Source organism: Pleurodeles waltl, chromosome 2_1, assembly GCF_031143425.1.
Source record: "Pleurodeles waltl isolate 20211129_DDA chromosome 2_1, aPleWal1.hap1.20221129, whole genome shotgun sequence".
Taxonomy (NCBI): Eukaryota; Metazoa; Chordata; class Amphibia; order Caudata; family Salamandridae; genus Pleurodeles; species Pleurodeles waltl.
Genome location: NC_090438.1, coordinates 303985883 through 304012035, shown reverse-complemented (window position 1 = coordinate 304012035; position 26153 = coordinate 303985883). Strand labels below are relative to the sequence as shown.

The 26153-nt window shown below is 42.2% G+C and overlaps 1 protein-coding gene across 2 annotated transcripts in view; it reads left to right on the top strand.

Annotated features, from left to right (window-relative positions):
• DOCK11 (dedicator of cytokinesis 11) overlaps positions 1 to 26153 on the top strand; it is a 1108606-nt gene that overhangs the window by 434659 nt on the left and 647794 nt on the right. For both annotated transcript variants that reach the window (XM_069212535.1, XM_069212533.1), the window contains exon 16: positions 2921 to 2997. In XM_069212535.1, coding sequence (XP_069068636.1) covers positions 2921 to 2997 — 77 coding nt within the window. The remainder of the gene's footprint in view (positions 1 to 2920; positions 2998 to 26153) is intronic.

Genomic DNA, 26153 nt, shown 5'->3' with positions numbered 1-26153 from the left:
AGATTATTGAGTTGGGACATGAGGGACACCAAGGTATGAGCAGGACAAAGGCAAGGATTCGGTTAGATTATTGGTGGCCGGGAATGGATTTGATGGTTGAAAGATTTGTGAGGGACTGCGCAGACTGTTGTTGCAGTGACAAGATTTACAAAACTAGGGTTCCTCCTATGTGCATAAGGGATATGCCGCAAAAACCTTGGGAAGTAGTGGCAGTAGATATTGTTGGACCCATAGGTGGGAGAAGTGCTTCGAATTATTTGATAGTTTTGATTGACCAATTCTCAAGGTGGGCTGAAATTGGTATATATGGTTCCACTGAGTCTAGAAGGATTATTGACTTTTTTTAGGATGTTTTTGGACGTGAAGGTATCCCTGAAGCTATAGTGACTGACAATGGACCACAGTTTGTATCAAAAGAAATGGAAGAGTTTTTACAAAAATATGGGATTAAAAATAGGAAGTGTTCTTTGTATCATCCAGAAGGTAATGGTACTGTAGAGAGATTCAACAGGTGTGTGAAGGAGTGCATTCAGTTGGAGGTTGCATCGAACAGAGATTGGAAAGACGGTTTGAAAAGGTTTCTTTATGCTTACAGAGTCACACCTCATTCCACTACGGGGAAGGTTCCTTTTGACCTTTTCAGAGGTCGGAAAGCTAATACCTCTCTCTCGCCTGCCTGGGTGTATTGGGGCAAGGATGCTCTGGAATGTAAGAGTCTCATGGGTGAAGAAGATGATTTTGAGAAAGTCTGTGTGCAAAAGAGGAAAGAATACTTTGATGATAAGAGAGGTGCACATCTTTTTGATGTGAAGGTTGGAGATCGTGTTATGGTGAGGAAACCAACTTTGTGTAAAAGTGAAAGCAAATTTTTAGGACCATTTGAAGTTATCAAACTATTTAGAAATGCTGTCAAGATTGAGGATGGCAGAATATGGAATCTTAATAGTATAGTTAAAGTTAAGGGGAAGTTATAATTTTTTTGTTTTATTTGTTTTTGTTTTTGTTCAATGTTAAGAAGGAAGATGTGTGGTATAGGCTTTGGATGAGTTCAGTCTGATTGGAATGCTCATTAGCTTTCCTTGGGCTGAGGTCATCCATGACATTAACAGTAGAATGTGGAATGCTGTCATGGAGATGAAGATCAGAGTAAAGGGAGCTGTTGGACTTGCTGGATGGTGGATGAGATGTTTCAAATAAAAGAACCTACAACTTATCTCAGAAGATTGATTGAAGTTATTTATTACAATAAGTTCCAACTGCAACACACTAAAATCTGGGACACATATAGTAGCAAAGGGGCAAATAATGTGAATCAGGTAACAAGTGCTTTGTAATACATCTTTCTCTCATGATTGTCTACTTAATATATGATTCAAACGGATCTGACATCACAGGAAAGCACTTTACTCCATCATTGATTGGGAACTCGGATAACATGCTATGGACAGAACATTGTCTTGGAAAGCGCAGCTTATAATGTTTCCCTATACACCCTTATTGTAATTCATGGTATTCGTTTGGCAAAGAAGAAGAAAGCCAACTTGGACATCCTTTGAACTATGATGAATTCTGCACTCCCAACTTAACTCCTTCTGGCTGGTGCTCCGAAAAGCTTGCGGAACACCCCTCTGTGTGGCCATAAATGCGGAGATTGAAAAACAATCCAGTTGCAGATGATGCCTAGCCACATACTGCACATGGCATCTAGCTACTCACTAATGAGTAACGTGTGGGATGCTCCATCGTCCTTTCAATGTGTTACCTCTCAGGCAAGCTCTTGGTACTGCTCTTGACACTTGATCTCTATACTTCTTATGGCACAACTGTAACAGTCTTGAACAGACCACGGGTTCATATACTAATCTTCTCTGATCAACTAAAAAATGTTAGGAAAAATATTTTTTTAAACCCAAAGAAATTCAGACATCTTGGTCTTCTATCTTTGCTCCATCTTTGATACCGGTGGGGTGCTCACTGCTAGTGTAAGAATGTAGGTTTTAATACTAAAGTGTGTGTAAGACAATATTAAAAGTATGAACTCATCTGTGAGCTGAAATGTAGCAAATTTTCTGTCTAGCCCTACCCATTTTTAATGTCTTCTGTTGCTTCTAGTGGTGAAGTAGTTTGTGTATCTCCTCTTGTCACACAACACCCTCTTGTTTAGATTGAACTGTTCATCACAAATGACACAATCCATCACCAAACATCTTTGTTTAGCTGGTCTCTTGTGATCTCATATGCCTCAGATAGAACAGCAACCCATGATGAAGCTAGATCGATCCATTTATACCAGTAATTTAACCATATGCTTGAATTCTTATTTTAGCTACTCGTTCAGTTGGCCATTAATGCCAAATTAGTCAGCCAGCTAACGTATTCCAGTATTGCTTTATCTAGTTAATGCATTAATTAGTGGACTATCACGTCTTGCCCTCCCTGTTGGCAAAAAATCACATAAATATATTATTTTGCTACTCACAAATGATACATCACATCAACGGTATGTGTAACATTTCTACTCTTCCTCTTGTCTGATCTATTTCTGTGTCCCCCTACAACTCACACACCTAAGAGAAACACCTTATTAGTCTAAAGTGCATAAACATTCTCAGTTGCATTCATTATAAGGTAGGAAACAAATATCAGTTTATAATGCCACTATATGCTGCTTGTGCCAAGGAAAAGAAATATTGTGTAATGGGACAGTTCCGGGAATCAATTTGCAATGGGTGCTTCTTGATTTAATGAAACAGTGCCATAGACATACTGTTCCTCCTGGTAGATCAAAGTAAACCACTAGTTTTCAATCATTTTAATCAGCCAATATCAGTTTGTGAAACCTAATCTTTCTTTAAAATAAGTTGCTCATATTTCTATGTAAATAAAACAGTTTTTCTTTTTTTTTCTCTCTTCAAATCAGACCTGAGAAAACAAAATTGCAGGTTATCCCTGGCCAGTTCACAGCTTCAATAGAATGTGTTTCCATTGATCATTTAAGTAAGTTTGTGCATGTTCTGCAATATATAAAAGAAGCACTGTATTCTATTCAGTGAGAGATTTCACGATACAAATTGTCTGTATGCTTCAGTGTTATTTATATATGGTAGGAATATGCTTGTATGAAAGGTTTTTTTTTGCAGTCCATATTTGTCATATATGTTTTGCTAGCTGTCACTGATTAATTTGAGCCAGTGGTTGCAGGTGAGGCTCACAAGTCTTATTTTTGGGCACCCCACGTATTGTTCCTCAAAAGACTTTGATCCAGAGCAAGAAAAAGAAAAGCACAAAAAGAAGAAAGAAGGAAGACGAGAAAAGCAGAAAACTGACAAAAGGAGAAAGTAGTAAAGAAAAAGAACATGCAAGTGTGAGATAAATGGCTGGGGAGTGTATGGAGGTGGATGAAACAGGAATGAAGTGCAATCAAGTACAAGCAGCCTTGTTACTCAGTATCCTCAACATTTGGCACCACCAACCATGGGCTTCTGAGAAATCCTTGGGCACTATCATATATTTTTTTTATTTACAAATTAACCCCTTCTAGCTCTAAAATAATATTGAGATGAAACCTGGATCAATATTCACGACTATCAAATGTGGTATGTTAATCTAATTTGATATCGCGCTCGAATCACCCTGGAGGGGTTTCTTGATGCATTGCAGGTCGCAGACAGATGGGGAACTACTGAATTAAGATAGCACTGTCTTGAGCAACTTTCTAAATTGAAAACGATCATCGCACATTTGAATGTGAAGAGATAGCTCATTCCAATAAAGGGGGGACAGGTAAGAAAAAGACCTGCCATCAGCTGAGGGCTTTCTGATCCTCAGGACAGTGAGGAGAGCTTTATCCCTGGATCATAGAAGCCTGACTGGACAATAGTAATTGAGCTTCGAAGATAGGTAGCTAGGGCCTTTCCCCATCAATGAGTTATGTGTTATACAGCAGATTTTGGCAATAATTATTTTCCGGACTGGCAGCTAATGTAAAGAACGCAAAAGAGGAGAGGAGGCAGATCCAGATGAAAGACCTCAAATGAGATGGGCCCCTGTATTTTGAACAACTTTTAGTTTCAATAATAATGTCTCATTTACATAGGCTAGGAAGGCATTGTCATTGTCCAATCTACTTCTGACATGTGCCTGAACCAGCGTTTTCCTCTCTGAAAGAGGGAGGAAATGAAAGGCTTTCCTCAACAGGTGCGTCATGTGGAAGCAGGTGCCGATGGTGGACAGAACCTGCTCTTCATGGCAAGGGATTGGTCCAGTCAGACACCCAAGATCTTGACTATGTCTTTGGCTAATGGAGCCACTTCTAGCTCTGGAGGCCACCAGTCGGAGGCCCAGAGCAGTTGGGCCTTACCGTACATCATAATCTCTGTTTTTCCTACATTTAACTGGAGGCAATTCTCCATCATCCAGGATGCAATTGCTTCCATCCCTGTTGAGAAGTGTTCTCTTGCTTTGACCAGGTCTTTGTCAAAGGAGATGACAAACTGCATGTCATCAGCTTAGGATAGTACTTCGAATCTGAAGGATTTGACAGTTTTGGCAAGGAGGGCAATGTATATATTAAAAAGCGTAGGGCTGAGGCCTGAGCCCTGGGGCACCCCTTTGTCCAAATTCATGGTACACAATTTGTAAGAGCCCCGGTGAGACGGTTTGATTTCTCTTTGCTGGAAAATCAATGAACTACTGTAGAGCTGCTCCATTGATACCAACCTCAAACATCCTTTGAAGCAGCTTGAGATGAGACACAGTATCAAACGCAGCGATCAAGTCCAACACTATGAGCATGGATGGTATTTTGGCATCAAGAGCATGTCGTATGTGGTCTGTGACCACTACCAAGGGGGGGTCTCTGTGCTGTGTGAGGATCTGAATTCATATTGTGAAGGGTCTACGATCTTATTTGCCTCTAGAAACTCTGTAAGTTGTTTATTTATTTGGCCTTCTAGCAACTTGCCCAGAAGAGGAAGCAGCAAAATGATTAGATGAATTAGTGCGATTGATAGGTCCCAGTTTGGCCTTCTTTTGTACCAGTATGACCTGATCCACTTTGCAGGCTGAGGGACTTTTACCGGTGTTGATTAATAAGGTGAATAGAAAACATATTGTAGGGGAAAGCTGATTAGAAAGGACAGCTGAAATCCTAGGGGGCATCTGTCCAATGGAGAGCCTATTTTGGCAATTTCGAGTGCTCTCTCAATTAGCTCAGACGAAAGAGCATTAAACCTTCCTAAGCTGGTGGCACAGTTGGCGGGAGGAGAATTGGAGTTACACTCCTCCTTTACCTGCTCAAGTGAGCTAGGGAAGTACTGATAGATCGCTTTGATTCAGTCCTCAAAATAGTCTGCAAGAGAATCGCATAGTGCTTGTGACAGATGGGTTTCTTGGGAGCAAGCACAACGATCTATAAAAGCATTGAATACTTTGAATAGCTCTTTAGACGAGTTGCCTGCCTGGCTGATTTGGTAATATGAATCTTCCAGGATTTTTTTATGTTGCTCTGATACATTGTAATGGATGCTCTATAGGCTTCCTTATCATGCAAGCTTTTGGTCAGATGCCAATGACTGTTCTCTGATTTGTCTGTAGCCAGCTTTGCACCAGCCCAGTGGAAGGGGCTAGCTGGTAACAAAACCAGTTTGATGTAGTTTACTAGAAGGTGACAGCTCATGTTCCTAAAATATACCTGGCTGGCACACCAGCAGCCTCCAGGAGCAGAAAGGTGTTGTCATGTTGGATTTGCCAAAGGATAGTGCACTGTGGGATAGTTTGCAGTAAGGTAAACAAGATGTGCTGCAAAAGTTGGAAGGACTGTCCCTGGGAACCCTTTTCTCTGTGGTTAGGGAATGTCCAGTAGTCACCCCACCCACTTGCTAGTGAATCCTACAAAAGTGGTATAAGTAATTGGAGTATTAGTTAAGGAGGGTAATGGGGGAGAGAACCGACATCAAATAATAATCACAATCCTTGACAGGGTGAACCACAAATGTCAATAAATAAACATGTGCTTAACCCTCTGGTAGCTTAGCACAAATCAGTCAGACTTAGATTAGAGGCAATGTATAAAGTATTAGCACTCAAACAGCGACAACACAACCCAAGTAAAATACCATCGCAATTTATAAAACAAGAGTGAATTGGAATAAATAAAATTGCACAACAATGACAAACATTCAATAAATAGAACCGGATATATATAAAGTTTTGAAGTTTGAATAAAAAATAGTGCCAAAAAGCACAAAGCACCAACTACAGTAATCTGGTCACACTCGACGAGTCATAGTCAAAATTTCGACCACAATGGAGCATGGGCTGGATACAGGGACCTGGTTCCTCCCAGTGAAAGGTTTACAGTCGGACATAGAAACATTTATAGAGAAATAGTGGTCATCAACAAGTTGCCAGCAGCACAAGTTACAAGCTGGGTCTGACGCAGGGCTTAACAACAGTGGTTTGCTAAAGTGTGGCATCCAGTTGTGGATTACGGGGGGAAGGTCAGAGCAGGCAAAGTCCAAGGTCTGTGCCCTGGAAAGCCTGGATGTCTACAGGTTGCTGCACGGTATAGATCTCACATATTGCAGTTTAGGGACAGTAGGAGTACACTCTAACACCAGCCAGGGGTCCAAGACCTCAGGGGCACCACCTAGGGGCGAGGATACACTCCAGTAGAGGCCAGCAGCAGGTCCCCGGGTAGGTCCAGTTGGTACTGGTCAGCTAAGCAGTTACAGGGAACGGGCAGCTTGTTGTATCCCTGCAGCTCAACAGGAGGTCAGACAGCAGATCCTTGGGTTCATTGGAAGAAGGCCCAGTCTTCCTTCATGTTATCCAGATAGCAGGGTAGCCCTTCTTCTGATTCCTCATGGGTCCAGGAGTGTTCTGAGGAGGGTACTGGGGATACCACATTTATGCCCAATCACAGCCTGTGGGTGGGATAAACTGCTGTCCACTCCCTATTCAATGGGAGTACCCAGTACCCAGTGGTGACCCTACCTACATTCGCAGCACTTGCTGTGTGCTTTACTGTAAACTATCCCACAGTACACCTGTCTACATAAATCCAACAGGGCAGAGCGAGTGATATACGTAGGTATTCACATCATATCCCTTTCCCATTTACATGTGTTACGAACATAAGGTACTTTTGGAGGGAATTGTTTATATAATTGCCGCCTCAAGCATGCCTTCTTATCTATTGTTTGGGAACATACCTGCGTCAGGGGTCCTACAAGATCTGTATACATACATCTCACGCAGACAAGGTTATCAGAGGGATTTCTACTAGATGACATCAATGCTATATATGCTAAACGTCGCCTTGATGCAGACTCAGCCTTTGTGTCCCCACAGAGTCTGATTTAGAGACCTCATTCCAAGGTAACGAGGGTTGGGGGGCTCTTCTCATGGACATGGTACTGGCAGATTAGGTGTAACATACCCAGCTCTCTTTAGGTTAGAGATTAGGTTCTCCATGATAGGGTTTTAGGGCTATTTTACATTCCATGTTATTGCAGGATGGTGTCGGTCTTTGTATTCATGGACTCTTATCTTTTGAATTCTGCTTCTTGCAGTGTTCATTATCCTAATCATTGCAGCTAATGCATTTTACAGTAGATTGCAGTCTAGTTAATAAAACCTATTGAAACAGTTACTGCATCTCCTTTATTGCCTGTGTGTAAATGAGACTTATTGGTCATGTAAGAAATGGGTAATCTCCATTTAACCACGACCTGCCAAAAATCAACTTTTACTGTTTGGGTTTTTGGTGAGGTACTGCTTGTGGGCCGGGAGCGTTGGGCCGAAAGTTGCGACTTGGTGTAGGATTGACATAGTCGCCTATAAACAAAAGTGCTGTCATCCCTAAACCATCAGTCTTGCCTAGAGCAAGAGACCAACTACGACACCAAAGGGGAACCGTTCAGCAGTCAGGTGACACTCACAGGAACGTACAGTTGGCTTAGGCAAGAAAATGACAACTTTCTAAAAGTGTCTTTTTCAAAATAGTAATATAAAATCCGGCTTTACCATTAGGTTGTATTACAAATGTTTTGTCAGAGTGAAACACAATATATGACCCCACACCCACCTTTCTACCCCAAAAAAAAACGCCTACATTTCAGATGCTTCTCTGTGTAGCCAGTGATTAAGTCCAAAGCTTACAATTCTGGGCATTCTACTAATTATAGAACAATGCTTTTGAAGACAAGTGTAAGGGTTCATGTTGCAAGACCTAGGCAATATTTTTAAGAGCTATAATGTATCACTAGAAATTAGCCTTGCTGTTGACACCTGGTTGACACCTGGTGTGAGCTTCATCAGATCAGATCCTTACCAGGTAAGCTCAGCTGTCAATCCTTTGAAGGTTGGAAAATTGAATATCTTTAAACTGGAGGTAATAGTAGCAACTTATGTAGCACTTAGAAAAAGCAAAATTCAGTACTACATCATTATTGTATGAAGATTATTAGTACGCAAATGTTAACTGCATATTGTGGGTTATCTGTGCTTGTAGATGTTGCTGGAGCTAGGAAGCACCATTTAACATGATGCTGGTTAATCCAGCTATGTTGCCTTCCAAAAAAAGAATTCTAAGCAATAATTTGAGCAGTTGAATTTTGTGTTCTCTCCCCTTCATCCTTCCGATAACCTGACAATTCACTCAGGCAGATCAGCCAAACAACACCAAAGGAAACCAGCAGCACAGTGCAAAAAAACAAAAGAAGAACCTATAGAGAAGCTCTGGGATGAAAGCTATTTAACCCATTGAGCACTTTAAGGATTTCTCTTCATAAGTCTGAAAAAAAATTGCTACCCCTGTGCATGTAAATGGTAGTGGATTTGTTTGAAGATAGTCTTTGAAAGATACACAATCAAATTAAATTCTTTAAAAGGCTTGTGTTTCCTGATCCTTTGTGATGGTCATGACCTGAGGGCAATCACCTAAGTCTTGTAAAAGTATTTTTATTGTATTCAAAATCCATCTGGTGTTAAAAAAAACACAAAAAGCGTGAAATTATTTGACGTTTGTGTTTGTATTGCGAGGTTGGGCTGTGGCTGAACAGATGCCTTACCCAGAGAAAAGCAGTGCTTACAGCGTCTATGAGGCAGCAGAACCCTGGCTTGCAGCTCACCCTTGCAATCAACCCTTCACCTGTAGAGTATCCGGTAGCACTTCACCCTTTCATTCAAACCAGTTTTTTGCTCATACATTTCTATATACTTGTTATCACTTGCTTCCCATTAAGAGTTGGGCACATTGCACCAGCTTTGGTTTTATTATTAACCGCTAGGAGAAACTATGCATGTAAAAAATATCGAACACTGGGTATAAATGCAAGTTAAATAAACAAATAAGGAAATACATACAAAATAATAAAAATAAGCTTGCTAATGTTTGTACAAAAAGCTGGCAAGATAAAAATACATCCAACGTAAATGAGCACAACATTGGGGGACGGGGCAAATAAGGAAGGTGGGGCAATCCACAAGGATGGGCATGACGAAATCGAAACAACTGAAAAAAAGCACCTCCAAAAAGCACAAGCTGTGTGAAATTAGAGGAAATGCTACAATAAATGTAGTACCATGTACTAGGGACCTATGAGTAAATAAGACCTATACGTTCAAGAGGAACTGTTCCATGTTTGGATTTCTAAGACCTCTGGAGTATCAGCAGGACCTTGCGGCAAAGGTGCCTGATTTTATGAGGACTTCATCAGATACAATTTCAGGATTGCCTTGCTGGAATTCCTTAGCTCCATAAAAAAGACTAAGGACCTGATTCAAAGTTTGGCCTGATTCAAAGGGCCTGTTTCTCAAATGTGAACTTACACTTTTTGGTAAGTTTTTGATTTTTTGAAATTCACAAAGGAATTTTACTGATAGTGTCTTTTTGACTGCAGAATCTCCACACTTGTGACAGAGACTCCACACATAAAAAAGATAGGCATTCGTAAAGATAGTACTTTGTGAAATTCCCTTGTGAATTGCAAAAAATCATAAACTTACATAAAAGTGTAAGTTTACCTTTGTGAATCAGGTCCAAACCTTGGTCGATGGGTTAAATTGCCACAAACCTGGCAGGTGTCCCGTCTGCCATATTACAAGTGCGTCAAATCCCATAGTTCATGTAATAAGGTAGATGGGGTGTCTGTCACATTTGTGATGAAGCAGTAGCAAGTCGGCCAAACTCTAAATCAGACCCTAAGTCCAAAGGTAGAAATCATAACTGGGTGAACACACAAAAAGAATACAAGAGGACACAAGGAGTTTGGCAGTGTCAACATTTGTATTTTCCCACTCTACTTTATTCTACCAAAATCAGCCATTCAGTGGGACCTCGCTCACTTTAAGACCACCTTTGACCGAACTTTCCCAGATACAGCCTGCAGTCTTACCCAGCTGGAGGACTTTGAATTCCATTTCAGGCACTTTAAGTGCACAATTACGATGGCAGTGTAGGAGTCTGGCTCTCTATGTAGTCTGCAAAACCAGGCATACTGTGCAGAGAGTCCAGGCAACCACACGTTTGTTTACAGAGGTAGAAAATAGATAATACTGTAATTTTTATTGTAGCTTGGTTGAGCAGTTAGGCCAATCTTGGAGAAGTGCAAAGCATTTGTTGTACTCACAGTATCAATAAAGCAAGATACACAGTCAAAGGAAAAACTCAAGACTAATTTACAAAAATACTTCAGATTTTTATAAACTTTTTAAGACCAAGATCATCAAAATCAAGTACTTTTTCAGTTATGATTTTTCAAAGTTTAACAAAATTTGTCCGTAATTACACACCATAGGAATCAATGGGAGAAAACTGCATATAAGATCAGGCAACGTGTTTACCAATGTCTCCTTTTGTTCTTAGGTTGAGGTCATCAAGAAGTCCTGCAGGCCAGCCGGAGGAGTTCAGACGGTTCCCGGTTTTGGCAGGAAGAGCTGCTGAAAAGTGGCAACTGGAGCTGGTGCAGTACCACTGCGTGGGACCTCTTGGAAAAGCAATGCACAGGTGAACTTCAAGCCTAGTCCGGTGAGTTCCCTTGGAGTATAGAGGTCACAATGGATGGGGGACCCATAGAGCACAGCTGCTTCCCTGTTGCAGGGCCCAGGGAGGCCAGGTGAAGAGCAGATAGATGATCCAAGAGCTGTACACAAAGGTGTCCTTGGAAGCAGGAGGGAGGTCACTTTGAGGGTCGCTTGCAGGTCAGCAGGGCCACTCTGGTGGGTGGTCCTGGTGGTTTCTGAAGTCCCTCAACTAGGGCTTCCTCCTGGGCCTTTGGGAGTCCGTTGTGGACTTTTCTTCTTGGTATCCTATGTAGAGTGACCAGTACCCCGGGCTATTGCACTGTTCAGCCAGTGGCGGGAGGAGTGCCACCAAACTTGGCACACTATCAGGGTTTGTCCTCTGGGTCTGTCTGTGTCTTCTGTTTCCTTGGTCAGTAGCCAGTCATTGAACTGGACTTCACTGATATCTGGGTCTTTGTTGCAAAAGAGGGATTCCTTCACCAGGAAAGATCTTCTGCGATTTTTAGAAGAGTAGAGGTCCTGTGGGGATTTTTAGAGTCTATCTGATGTCCGAGCAACCCATCAGCAGCGATTATCGAGTCCTGGGTGCAGCAGGCAGGGTTTGACACCTTTTTCTTTGTGCAGCAGGAATGCAGTTCTCAAGCCTTTGGTATTCTTTGTTGCTGGTCTTATTGTGTCCTTGGAATCTGATCTGTAGGTCTAGGGTTGCCCACAAAATACTGCTTTTAGTGGGCTTTTAAAGAAGTACCAAGTAGTGACCAATGGATCATGTACTTTAGAGTGGCTTCACCCACTATGTGGCCAGTTCCTGTGGGCAGAGGTGACTTCCTCTGTCCCTGATAGGCTATTTTCATACAATGCAACATGGAGAAAAATTAAATGAAGGGGTCACCTGCATACAACCAACACCACAGGGGTGGTGCAAGCTGGGGGTGGCCACTCCTCTTGCCTTTGTGCATTTTCCCGCCATTGCTACCACCAAAAGTGGGGGTTTGTAATGAAGTAGGCCATCTGCTACTAGCAGCAGGGCTGGGTGTCGAGTAAGCTCATAGGCAGGGCTGTGCACATTCCTGGGGGAGGAGGTGTGACACCTCAGTCCAGGAAGGGCTTTGTTCTCTGGACCCAGAGAGCACAGATGCTCAACCCGTGGTTGCAGAATTCTCTGGTGGTGGCAGGCTGGTTGTGACCAGCCAGCAACCATGCCAGGGTAGTTAGCTTTTGCAGGGGGCACCTTTACTGTGCCCAGTGGGTACATTTGGCAATAAATCCATTACCTGTACCAGTCTGGATTTATCATTCTGAGTTGTTTGATACCAAACAACCCAGGGTGCAGAGTGGCCATCATGTAGCTATGAAACTTGTACTGACCAGTGTCCAGCACATGCATGTAAAATGCCTGTTTTGTTCACTTACTATGTCCCAGGCTTGGCAAAGACACAGTAGGGACATATTGCTCATGCATATAGTGCACATATGCAGTATAGTGAACCCTGCCTTAGGGCTGAAAGTCTTGCCACAGGGGTTGCTCACCTATATTGTATGCAGTGTGTAGTGGACAGGTTACACAGGCTGTGTGTCATGTCAGTTTTGCATTTTAGGATTGTAACAGGACACTGTCTACTTGGATGCATGGTCCCTGAGGGTGGCACAATCTGTGCTCTTGGCCTCAGGGACCTACCCTTAGTACCCCATGCCCTGGGTACCTAAGTACCATTTACTAGGGACTTATATTGGCAATTGTGACAATATTATTATCCAATTTTGGGGAATAACACTGCCACTGTGGACCTGTTTAGCAGGTACCTTGTGCACTTCAGTCCAAGTAGCATTCAGAAACCAGGGAAAATTACGGGGTACTCGCATAAGGGGCCAGTTTCCCACAGGAGGTAAGGGAACTGCCATAGCTTTTTGGCGGTCTTCCCGCCCGCTTCCCTGGCTGTCCAACCACCAAATTACAAAGTGAGAGGGAAGACCACCTCAAGACCGATGCCACTGCTGACATTTATGCTCCCACAGCAGGAGAGGCACAGACGGGACATGGAGGCAGTGCTGTCATTATTACCACTGGCCCAATGATTAACTGCCTTTCCGACAACCTTTTCCTGGCGGGGTACCACCTTGCGTGAGTTGGCGAAAAGGGTGAATGTATATTTGCCCTCCTGGCCTTACTCATGGCATCTTGGCACAAGCAAAATGCCTCCCTGAAAAAAAACGCTTGTAGTCATGTCAACAGCATATTGGAAACAAAGCAGCTAAACCCCTCCTCCCAAAAATCACCAAAGCACCAAACAGTCATTAACAAATATTAATTAAAGGCTAAATTAAAAAAAATATATTTTTAAGTAAATGGTGAGAAGCCTATAAGGCACTCTTACACATGTGAAGTCTCCAATACCTGCTGTTTAGGTTTGTTCCACCTCTGACAACTCATCACAGACGACAACATACGGCCGACTGGCTGGAATCATGCTGCAGGTGTGTCGAGCAGTTACCAGCCCTGCGGGAAAGTCGTAATGTAGCAGTACTCGGTCCTTCTGTCGTGGCGGAAAGGTGCTAAACCCGCCAAACTTGTAATCAGGCCCTAAATTAGAAAATAAACTTTTTCACAGGGAAGATTGGTTTATCCGATCTCTGCTTTGTGGTCAGCCTAAAATTACTTGTAGGCACCAATGAAATGGAATCAATGACTTCTGATATGCGCGTGGATCAGTGACATAATATTGGTTCAAAAAAATCTTGGGATACACAAATATAAATAATAATATTACAAAAAATAAAAAAATACAAAAAAATATTAATTAATATATTAAACTAGTGAAATAATATCATTATACTTCATAGAGGTAAAATATACTATTCCCCCTCCAGTCTGTGCAACTGTAGGGAAAGCTTTGGACTCCGGACCGGTCAAATTTACTATCCCCACTCCAGTCTGTGCAGCAGTAGGGAAAGCGTTGGACTCATAAAAGGTCAAATTTACTATTCCCACTCCAGTCTGTGCAACAGTAGGGAAAGTGTTGGTCTCCGGAGGTGTAAACTTTGCTATTCCGTCTCCAGTCTGTGCAACAGTAGAGAAAGTGTTGGAGCCTGGTGGGGTAAAATTTACTATTCCTACCCCAGTCTGTGCAACAGTAGGGAAAGTGTTGGAAAGAAGAAAATAGTTCACCTAAAACACATAATTTAATAACTCGGACCGCCTGGAGACCGCCACCACTGCCAGGATCATGGATTCCGACAGGTTAGAGGCAGTGCAAGTCATGTTCAAGCACAGGTGTGCTGATGTGGGCATCGCTGTGCTGATTATGACTTGCCTTCCACCAGCCTTTTCATGGCAGGGTCACTGCCATGAAAAGGCTGGCGGAAAGGCAGGTACGGGGACACATTGGGGCCCCTGTATTGCCCATGACCATGTTGTGGGGAGTGCAGGGGTCTGTCTGCCATGGCAGACAGTGAACATTCTGAGTGTGCTGCCGGCACCGACAGTGCGGCGGTATTGACCTCGGCTCTCCCTGAGGGCTAAAGCCAATGCCACCGCACTGTCGGTTGAAAGGCCACCAGCTTTGCAGCTGCTTCTCAACCGTCATAGTGTCAGTCCTACCGTTGGACTGCCACAGTTGTAACGAGGCCCGATATTCCCACAAATATAGCAGTCCAAATTCAAATATAATTAAAATAAAAAAAGCCTAAAGAAATTAACAAAATAATTAATAAAAAAAATAATTAATACATCAATGATTAACTGATAAAATAATTTTTACTTAAATAACTTCATTTGACCACACAAAAACAACAACCTACAACTAATATATAACATCAAAAATACAAATATTGAAAAATGTACATAGTTATAATTCAGTTAAATATTTTATTAATAATTAACTATTAATTAACTTCCCACGCTATGTACTTTCAAACCAAACAACCCACACCTAAAATACAAAAGAAAAAATATAATAAATACACAAGTTACATATTTATTAATCACTGAACAAACAATAATACATTAAAAATCTATTAATATTACATTATTAGTTAATTAACTTCCCACCCTATAGCCCTACAAACCCAACAGCCTGCAAATAATATATAACATAAACATAATACTTATTAAACAATATGCATAATTATAATTCAAATAACTATTTTATTACAAATGAATAATTAATACTTAATTAACTTCCCATCATATACCCATAACAACCTAACAACCCCCAACTAATATATAAATAAGAAATATAAATATTAAACAATTTGCTTAGTTATAATTTACCTAAATATTTCAGTGAAAAATAATAATTAATTAACTATCATTTAATACTTAATTAACTTCCCACCCTATGCCCCTACAAACCCAACAACACAAAACTAATATAAAACATACAAAATATAATTATATAACAATTTTCATAATTATAATCCACCTAAAATGTTATTAAAAATTCATAAATAATGAATAATTATGTAACCGTTTTTATTATAATTATAATTCAATTACATATTTTATTTACATTAATAATTAATTAATAATTGATGTCAAGCAGATTTGTTAGACTTATAGATCCGGCTAGATGATGCTGAGAATCGCTCACGCAGATCAAACTTGAGATTTACAGGAATCCCTGAAGGGCGCAAAAATGGACAAATGGTCACAAACTTAATCTCGAACCTTATCTTGCAGCATGTTCTCTCAGAACCAGTGGATAAACATTTGGATCTTACCATCATGCGGGCCCATCGAGTTCCCGCAGTACAGCCACCTCATGCAAAGTATACTCAAACTATCCTCGTTAATTTTGGTGATTTTCGAGTCAAGGAACGCATTCTTCAACAAGCAATTAAGAGTATGGTACATCAGGTCCCTGGCGATTTCGCCTTCAAAATGTTCTCAGATATGTCTGTGGCGGCTGCACATCGGAGGAGAGAATTGAAAGGGATGATTCTGGCATTCCAAAAGTCCGGTGCTCCGGCAGGACTTGTACAGCAGTCTAAACTTAAAGTGTTTTTTCAGGGACATTCTAATTTAATTCATACAGTTGATGCTGCTAAGACTTTGTTGCATTCAATTCAGAAGCAGACGGGGCAGAGGGAGGGGGTAGGGGGACAGGAGGAAATATGATTAGGAGAGGGGGAAGGAGGATAGACTTTGCACTGGGAGGGGAAACGCTGCTTCAGAAAGATGGATTTCATAGAGTGTATATCAATGCGTCTTTATGGTACTTATATTCCAGTCCTTTCAAGTCTATGGTGTAGGGCCCCATGCCAAGGCACCCAATTAAAGAAGGTTGGGGTTCGTGGGTGGGGCATGGCCCCGAATTGCTCAGACGGGAGGGCCCCAGGCTTCGGCCACCCAAGGGTTGGGGTGTGGGTTGGGGGTGGGTGTTAGGAGGGTGCAGGATCCGGGTTTTCTACACTAAATAGTAGCTATGCGTATCTCAGAATGGTTAAGGGCATAGAGGGGGTGATGTTAATTAGACCAGGTTAAGATCATTTATTTCCTCAGCGATCTTCTATGAGAACTCAATGGCAAGGTTGAATTCTTCATTAAAAATAGTTTCCTGGAATGTCAACGGGTTAAATAATCGGAGGAAAAGGGCTGTAATTGACCAAAGGGTAGCTGCCCTAAATCCCTCGGTTATTCTTTTACAGGAAACTCATATCCCAGTTAAAAAAGTTGCGAGCTTCCACTTGTTTCAGAAGATGGCCGATTTCAAGGTGGTTGCCGCAGCCTCAGCAGCCCATAAAGGCGTTGCGGTCATTCTAGCTAGAGGCCTCAATGCATGGCCACTTGACTTTCTTTGCGATCCCGCAGGACGATGGTGCTCGGTGCATTGTTTAATTGCCAAAGAAAGATTTGTCTTCGTTAGCTTTTATGCACCCCTGCTAGATGATCCAGTTCCTTATGTTTGATTGTTTCAGTCCCTTTTGCAATTATCAGGTAAAATTATTATCGGAGGGGATTTTAACATTCTTCGGGATCCAATATTGGATACCACTGTTAGGGGTAAGAAACAACATAAGCCTAGAGTTGCGAAAATCTTTAAAGACTATGTCAAAGTGTTGATGCTGTGTGATCCTTGGAGAATGAACGCCCCCAACGAGAGAGAGAGAGTATACATGCATATCAACCCGGTTCAAAAGCGCCTCTCGCATAGATTTGTTTCTGATATCTAAAACATTGCGCTTCAAGACTCAGTCGGTGCGCCACTCTGGCTTATCTGACCATGCCTCCCTGGTGCTGGAAGTGTCTCTTTATTTGGAAGTCCACAAGTTTCAGATTAGAAGGTGGGTCTTTAATCAGCAGCTTCTTCAAGATGAGGGATGGGTGCAGATTTCTAAGAATGAAATAAGTGAATGTTTTTAATGTAATCAGGGATCTTCAACTCGGGCTATAATCTGGGATTCGTTTAAGTCCTTTTTTAGGGGCTTGGTAATTGCCAAGGAGGCAGCAGACAAATCTTCTCAGAGACAACAAACCAGGGCGGTGGAAGAGGCAGTGCAAAGGTGTTTATTTGCTTACCTACATGCCCCTTCGGAAAATAATAGATAGTCTTTTGAATTAGCTAAAAAGGCACTGGCCAACAATTGTCTCAAGAAGGTTGATATAGGATATCAGACTTATAAACAAAAGGTATATGAAGAGAGTAATTTCACAGGCAAATTTTTAGCATGGCAGGCTCAGGATCGAATTGCTGGTAATATCATACATGCCTTGAGATGCCCTATCACTGGGGTTAGACACACTGACCCCAGAGTTGTGGATGAAATTATGTTAGAGCATTATAGGCAAATTTACAGTCATACACCGGATATTGACCCTAGGTCTATTAAGGAATTCTTGGGGAAACTGGATATTCCCAGTCTTACAGAAGAAGACAGCGATGCTCTAATACAGCCGTTTACCAAGTTAGAACTCCTTGAGGTCGTCAAGAACCTCCCCACGGGGAAGGCTTGTGAACCGGATGGCTTTCCGGCTGAATTTTATAAAGCTTTCATTAAAGCATTTATTGACAATTTTTTGTCTTTAATTAATGGCCTACTTAGGAGCGAACAGATTCCCAATTCTTGGCACTCAGGGAATGTGGTCAGTTTTCCCAAAAAGAATAGGGACAGGGAAGATCCTAATGCATATCGTCCAATCTCTTTGCTAAATACAGATTACAAAATTATCTCAAAACTTTTAGCTAATAGGCTCAACAGGGCCGTCAGTAAACTGGTGCATTCTGATCAAAGCGCGTTTATAGCTGGTGGGCAACTTGCAACTAATACGCATTTTTTAGCTGAGGCTCTTGACTATTTCTCCTCTAATAAGATCTGCCATCATTCTTTTATTAGATGCGGAAAAAGCATTCGATTTGGTTGTATGGGATACACTCTTCACAGCATTGTCTAGCTATAAGATGCCCTCTCAGATCTCTGCACTAATTCAAAGGTTGTATTCAAACTCTGAAGCTAATATTATTATTAATGCTGCATGTGTTGGTCAACTTCAAGTACAACGGGGGACTAGGCAGGGTTGCCCTCTATCTCCTATACTTTTTCCTCTTTTCATTGAGCCCTTAGCCATTAAAATCAGACAAAATAATCAGATTCAACCCCCTCTAAAGTCAATGGGGAAGATTAAACTCCATGCTGACGATATCATTGTTTTTAGATGTAGAACGTACTTCCCAGGAAGTGGCTTTTAATGTTTTTGCATAATTTGAGCAAATTGGTGGCTACAAGATTAATATGAATAAGACCGATATTATTCTGTGTGGCACCTCTTCGAATAAACTGCTCCCCGAATTAAGACATTGTGTGAATACTAGGCCAAAGAGATACCTTGGGATTTATTTTTCAGCCGATATAGGAGACCTGTATGACCTTAATTACGCCCCATTGCTCTCTAAAACTCAGGCTTTGCTTGCCCGATGGGGGTCTCTCCACCTTTCTATATTAGGTTGCATCACATTGATCAAAATGTCAGTTTTACCATTATTTAACTTTCTGTTCTCAGCCATCCCGTGTGTATTAACACAAAACTTTTTTTTTAAACTGGATTCTAAGTTTCGCCCATTTATTTGGCAAAATCAGAAGGCTCGAGCTGCATTAAGCACATTTTATGCGGATAAAGAAAAGGGGGGGTTAGCTTTGCCCAATTTTAAAGACTATTACTTTGCCTTTTTTGTGCATTATCTCACTAGTTTTAAAGCAGATCAATCTGTAGGTTGCACATTCTCTGATGACTTTCGTGAGTTAATATGTAGGGAGCATGATATTCGGAATCCAGCACTTTTGGCGAAATCTCCCCAAAGAGTTTGTTATAAGATTCTTAAATGGCTCTTTAAGAGAAAATCAGATTTTTTTTTTTAAATATTCAATCCCGTATTTGCATCTCAACACCCCTCTTACACAGTTTACGCTACGCTCTGGTGCTCAGCTTAATGCAGACGTAGTTAGGAGGTGGGGGTATGCAGGACTTAGTAAAATAGGGGATTTTCGACTCAATAACAACTGGGAAGCTCCCTTAAATATCCAGATGGTTGTTAATAATGACTTTCTTCTGGTGGGATCCTATAATACTATGCTACACTGTCTAAGGGATCTGGATATCAATTTAATCATTGAAACCCAGGCGTTAGTCTCTGAAGTGGTGGATCCTCATGGGATAAGGAGTGCGGGGGCGTGGAGAAGGCTATTGCTCGACAGGGATAAGGTCGATCTTGGGGTAAAGGCACAAAGAAAATGGGCTCGTCAGGAGGACTTCGATCTTTCAAGTGAGTGCTGGGAGATAATTAATCACTTACATTTCTCAGTTCTCAGAGGTGTGAACTGGCACCAAATTATATTTTTTAGTAAATGGCTATTATATCGAACCCCGCAAGCCTTATCCCGTGCGGTGCCCAGCTGTCCTGATCTCTGTTTTCGCTGTAAAGCAGTAGGGGTGGTGGGTTGGATACATGTGAATCTGACATGTCAATGTATACAGGAATACTGGGATGGAATATTCAAGATGCTAACAACTATGGCTCAGGTTAGTATAACTCCTAGTATCCGGTTGATATGCTTAGGCTTCGGCCCGAGGCAAGGCTCCCTCCCAGGTGGGAGAAACTCATTTTTATCGCCACTGTGGTTGCCAGATCTCTCTTGTTAAGAAAATGGCGATCTGAGTTATCTCCCCCCCCTCAAGGATGGTGGAGCAAAATGATGGAAGTTAGAAATCAGGAAATTAGATATGCTAGCAGAATAGGAAGTGGTAAAAGGTTTTCCTCGATCTGGGGCGAATTCTTTTTAGACAATCATGGGTAAATCTATTCTTGGTTAAATCACCTATTGAATGAATTGGCAAAGCCACCTAGTCTCATTGTATTTGTTGTGAGCTCTCTTTCTGGGAACCATTGGGGAAGTTATTCAAGACAAAGTTTTGAATTGCAATGTATTTTTTCATTTTGTTATCTTGGTGGAATCTTACAAAAACTCAATAAAAAGAAGTAAAAAAAAGAAATTTGATTAATGCTTAATTCAGTTCCCACCCTATACCCTTGCAAATCTCATAACTCACTACAACACTGTAAATTGCTATCAACAATAAAAAATGTACTTAAATATTCAAACTATATCTAGAAATATTAACTACAAGTATACAAACAATAAAAAACATCTGCAATTAAAATATAACTAAAAACACATCTTTTACAACTATAATATTGAAAACGATATTAAGGACACAGATATTATTGTAAACAATGTTACTTACCTAAAAAGCTATATTAATATCAACAATATTTCTGCATCATAATATTTCTGTATCACAATATATGTGTGTGACTCGATATTTTTTAGCCGATATTTTGTCCAAACTCTGTTCACGCTTTATTTTTCCTTGCCACAGTTTTTTCTAAAACTTTACAATTTCATTTCTATGGTTTCCCTTGTTGGATTTTAGTCTTTGTTGTGTCATTTTTTAAATTACATATTTCTTTAGCTTTTATAAATTAGTTATGGGGCTCTTATTGTGTTGTGCTTTGACTTTCTAATTGTTTAGTACCACTAAACAAAATACTTTACAAACCTGTCTGATCTGTGCCATAGCTAAGGTCAATAAACAATTTGTTTATTGAATTTGTGTATTGGACCTAAAAGGATTTTGGATTTATTTCTTGGGAAGGACTCACCTCTTCTCCAATTATTCATCAACATTCTGACACTGCCCCAGCAGACCTCATTGCCCTCTGTGCATTACTGCTCCTTTTAGGTTGTCCTGTACAGGTTTTGAATTCTTCTGTAGGTTTACCAACCAGTAAGATGACTGAATTTGGGACATAATGGCATGCATCTCCTTAGAACCATAGGTCCTTTAGGACCCCATGGACTGTTGTGTCTGGCTGCACACAATGTTCAGCAAGGAGGTCTCCTCATCTGAGTACCCACCCAAATCAAACTCAGCCATCTCTCCCTCTCTTATACGCAGGCTGCTGGTGGCCATTTTCTGGATTGTCCACACTGACCTAAATCTCAGGAATAACTTGTAGATAATTGTTTCTATGATAACAGGGAGCCAAGAGAGCAAAGAGACATTTCAGTCTGCTGCCTTAGTTCAAAGGGTGGAGATAATACATTGATATGACATCTTAGAAGCATCTGATGCATGCGCCTTTTGTGTAGGTGTGCTGCGTTAACAAGTATTTTTTGCATTTAGAAGGCTAGGGTTTATAGTACATAATAGTTTATTTAGTAATGCCAAAAGAAGGTGCTGTGAACTTATTGATTTGGTTCTTAAACAATAGTTGACCATCAAATTTGAACCTGAGGATTCTGATCACATCGGCCGGCCAGGGTGGCGCTCCCAATTCATCAGGGCGTATGTGCTCAGTTTAAGATTGTTAGGCCCTCACAAAGTCCAGTTTGTCAGGATCGAGTTTCAAATGATTCTCATTCATCCACACTCATCAGGTAGGGCTGAAATCTCTGCTGACATGCTCTCCATTAATTGGGGTAAGAGATACGATGATACAAGACACAGCGTTTCTGATAGGATCCGAGCTCCAGCTCATGCAGGTTGCTGTTCATGTCCCCTGAAGTTCAGGGTGGCCCCTTGCCTTCTTCGAGGTGACAAGCTGTGACAGAAAACCTGTGTGAGCTCCAAGAGGGCCATACATGTCCTTTGCAACTGGACTGCAGACATCGATATGAGGAGCATCTCTCACTAAGATCAGACCTCCAGAGAACTGACAGGAAATCCTTCGCTACTCTGGAGTATAATGAAGATGCTGAGTTAGAGCTCCCACAGCTCTCCAGGCGTGTTTTGTGTTTGCATTAATCTGGTGCCCAGGCCATACCCTTCCTTGACTTATCTGCACTTGCCCTCTGACCTTTCTAGGTCCTCGTGGACCCAGCTCCTGTGCCTAAGGAACACTCCCCAGCTTTTCTCTGTGTCTTCTCTCTGCCTCTCACTCATCTCCTTGCCTTGTGTTCTCTTGCTCTCTTCTCTAACTCTGTGCTTTCTTTTGCACAGTTGCTCATTGTTGCACTTGTTCTCACCTGTGCCCTTTTTTACACTTCTGCCCATTTTCACACTCTTTGCTGCAATTTTGTACTTTGTTTTCTCAATCTGTGATCTGTCTTCACTCTGCTTTCTTTATCTTTTGTTTTTGTTGCACTTTTGATATTTTTCACTCTTCACTTCTGTTTGTCATTCTTTTTGTTTCTTTGCCTTGCACATGTTTGGATTTCTTGGTGCCCATTTTCCCACCTCCCACCTCCTGTGCCCCCTCCTTCTTCTCCTCCTTTCTACCTGCTCTTCCCATGACATAGCTCCTTTCCTGTGATCCTGGTAAGTCCCACAGACTTCCCCATGCACTCCTCTCCCTCCTAGGGTCTACTTAATGGTGGCTTTCAGAGCAGAAGGCATGACAAAGACAAGCCTGTCTGCACCCATCTACATGTGGACTGCACCCAGTGGCACAAACCCTGTCTCTATAACCCCCCCTTCACTACTCAGCGACTCCTCTGATCTCTCAATCCAGGACGACGTCCCCATGCTGCTGCCACACCACATGACATGGAAGGAGCTTTTGCTTGCACCTACTGCTGCTTTGTGTGCATCATCCCACCTACCACGATTGATCACACCTCACACACAAACTTTGCATCGCACACTTCCCACTACCACCCACACCCACAAGCAAGCACCTCAAACCAAACTAGTATGCATGCTCCTTAGGAATAACTCACTTAGCAAACATGCAGTGGAAATCCGGGAAATCATAGACAACAATGCCCTGGACCTCTTCTTCTTTACAGAAACATACAGACCTCTGAATCAGCACTGTTTTGGGGCCCTTTCAGTGATTAGGTTGGAGCCCCTTATTTCGCTTTTGCACTAAGATACATTTTTATTTGTGTTCATGTTTTTTTGCAAAGCATGCTTATAGGTAGTTGTTTTTATATGTTAATCAGCTGCCTCTTTCTAAGAAGGCCGAGTTAATGCTGTACATTTTATCAGTCATTGTACAACGTGCTCTGTATGCCATGTTTACTGCTGTCATGTACGATACATGATAACTCATATTGCTAGTCCAGGAGCCCAGGAGTCAGTTCTTTCCACAAAGACACACAAGTACTTCAGGCCTGTTCCATGAACTCTGTATGGGTTATTATATAAGCAACAGCTAGGTCTAAGAAGTGTAGAGGGTATTCTAGTCCACACTACAGACAGCTTTGTTGGTCCTGGTGGCACTGACTCTTCAGCTTCCCAAGAGAATTGCCATCCAGACAACAGGCAGACCTCTGCTATCCTATTTAGGTATGAGATCGGGGTTCCTCCCTTAGATCGGAACATACAGAAGGGTTACAACCACCATGCTGTCAGACCTAGACATAGGGTTTAGGCAGGAATCCCTAGTCTTTCTAGAATCATACAAAATGGTGTGGGTGTTTATCATCTTTACCTTGGTTTTTATGATGATCACTGTATTATGTTTCATCTGCCTGATTATCTCAGCAGACGCTTTTTACGCCAGGATGCAATTGCTTCCATAAATATATTGAAATCAGTTTGCATCTTGTGCCCTCCCTTGGCACATGTGAGTCACTGAGTAACTGAGTGAAAGGTGTATGCTTTGTTTCCACAACTTCCCTGAGGATTCAGAGTGTCAGGTTTAGGTTGCTGCAAATCACCTTTTCCTTGCCTGGGATGGGTGATGCACTGCAGGCTAACCTTTAGGACAACTGCTTCCAGGTGGTGTGAGGTTGACTCAGTCTCTCACATTAGGTGGCACTGCTCCCTAAACACACAGGGCCTAGTTATGAGTTTAGCGAACAGGAACACCTGTCCACCAAACTCCCAACAGGGTGGCTGCCGCCATAGTGGCGACCACTCCACCAGACCTATATCGAGTTTTCCTCTAAACTTAACACAGATAAAACCGAAGTCCTGATACTTGGAAACTCTGCATCACCTTGGGACAACTCCTGGTGGCCTTCGGACTTAGGGCCCTCCACCCCAACAGAACACACCCGCAACCTAGGGATCATAATTGACAACAAACTAAGGATGAAAAACCAGGTAATGCAGTTTCTTCCACCCGCTTCCTCACCCCGACCTCCCACGCAAGATCTTCAACTGGGTCCCCACTGACACCAGGTCACCCAAGCCTTCGCCACCAGCGGTCTGAACTATGGTAACGCTCTCTATGCCAGACTCATGACACACCTCAAGAAAAAACTCCAACTCATTCAAAATGCAGCAGCGAGACTCATACTCGATATACCAAGACATACACACATATGCCCACACCTCAGGAACCTCCACTGGCTCCTGGTACACAAACAATGACAATTCAAGCTGCTTACCCTCACCTACTAAGCCCTGGACAACCTGCTTGCCTCAACCACCAGCTGAACTTTCAACACCCCACAAGTCACCTCTTATCTGCCACCCTCTACCTCGCCCGCACATACACATCCGTAGGAGCAACTACGGAGGACGTGCCTTTTCATCCCTGGCAGCAAAGCATGGAACTCCCCCCCTTCACCTGAGGTCTGTCCCCTCCATCCTGGACTTCAGAAGACAGCTCAAGATGTGGCTATTTGACTGAGTCATCCGGATGACCCCCTTGCAGCTGGCACAGTGCCTGAATACCCTAATAGGTGATAAGTGTGTCCAAGAAACCCACTGATTGATTGATGCTAGACCACAAGCCCAACATGACAGCTCAGGTGAACACAGTGACCTCCAACTGCTTCTACACCCTGAGGATGCTACAAAAGATCATCAAGTGACTTCCAGAGAACACCAGAAAAATTGTCACACATGCTCTGATTGCCTGAACTCTTGACTACTGCAATGTACAATAGGGAGGAATCACCATGAAAGTCCATCACAGACACCAAACCATCCAAAATGCTGTGGCAAGACTTATCTTCAACCTACCTCACTGCACACGCATCACCCCACACCTCAGAGAACTTCACTTGCTCCCTATACACAAACATGCTCAGTTCAAACTTCTCACACTTACATACAAAGCACTACACAAGATTGTCCCAGAGTACCTCAAATGCAGTGTACACTTGCATCAACCTCCCAGGCACCTCGGTGAGCCAGACTGTCACTAGCTGACAGATCCTGCATTCACAAAACCAAAACTGGAGTCCACACCTTCTCTTACATCTCCCCAAAGCACAGAATGACCTCCCACATCAAATCAAAGCTGCTTCATTGCTTCTGGAGTTCTGCAACAAGCTGCAGACCTCTCTTTTGAAATAATCCCTCTAGGGAGACAGACGCCCACCTGCCTGCAAAGCCCCTGGATACCCTCACGGCTGATAAGTGTGCTATACCAATAAGCATAACCTAACATTCTGTCATGGTGTAGCTCCCCATATGAACAATGAAGCTCTGCTAGCCAGTTCAGGGTCCCTGGACTTCTGCAAAGCACCTGGATCTTGTCAAAACATGATTAGATTCCAGCAGGTTGACATGAATGGCCCTTGTGCCTGGTATACAAACACCCACCGGAAGTATCCTATCACACCCAGAGTGTGGCTCCTGAAGCATGTCAGGTACCTCTAGGATGACAAACCCTGACAGGCATCCAGTTAGAACTACAGAAGCCAATACCACCCCTAATGCACGACCTGGG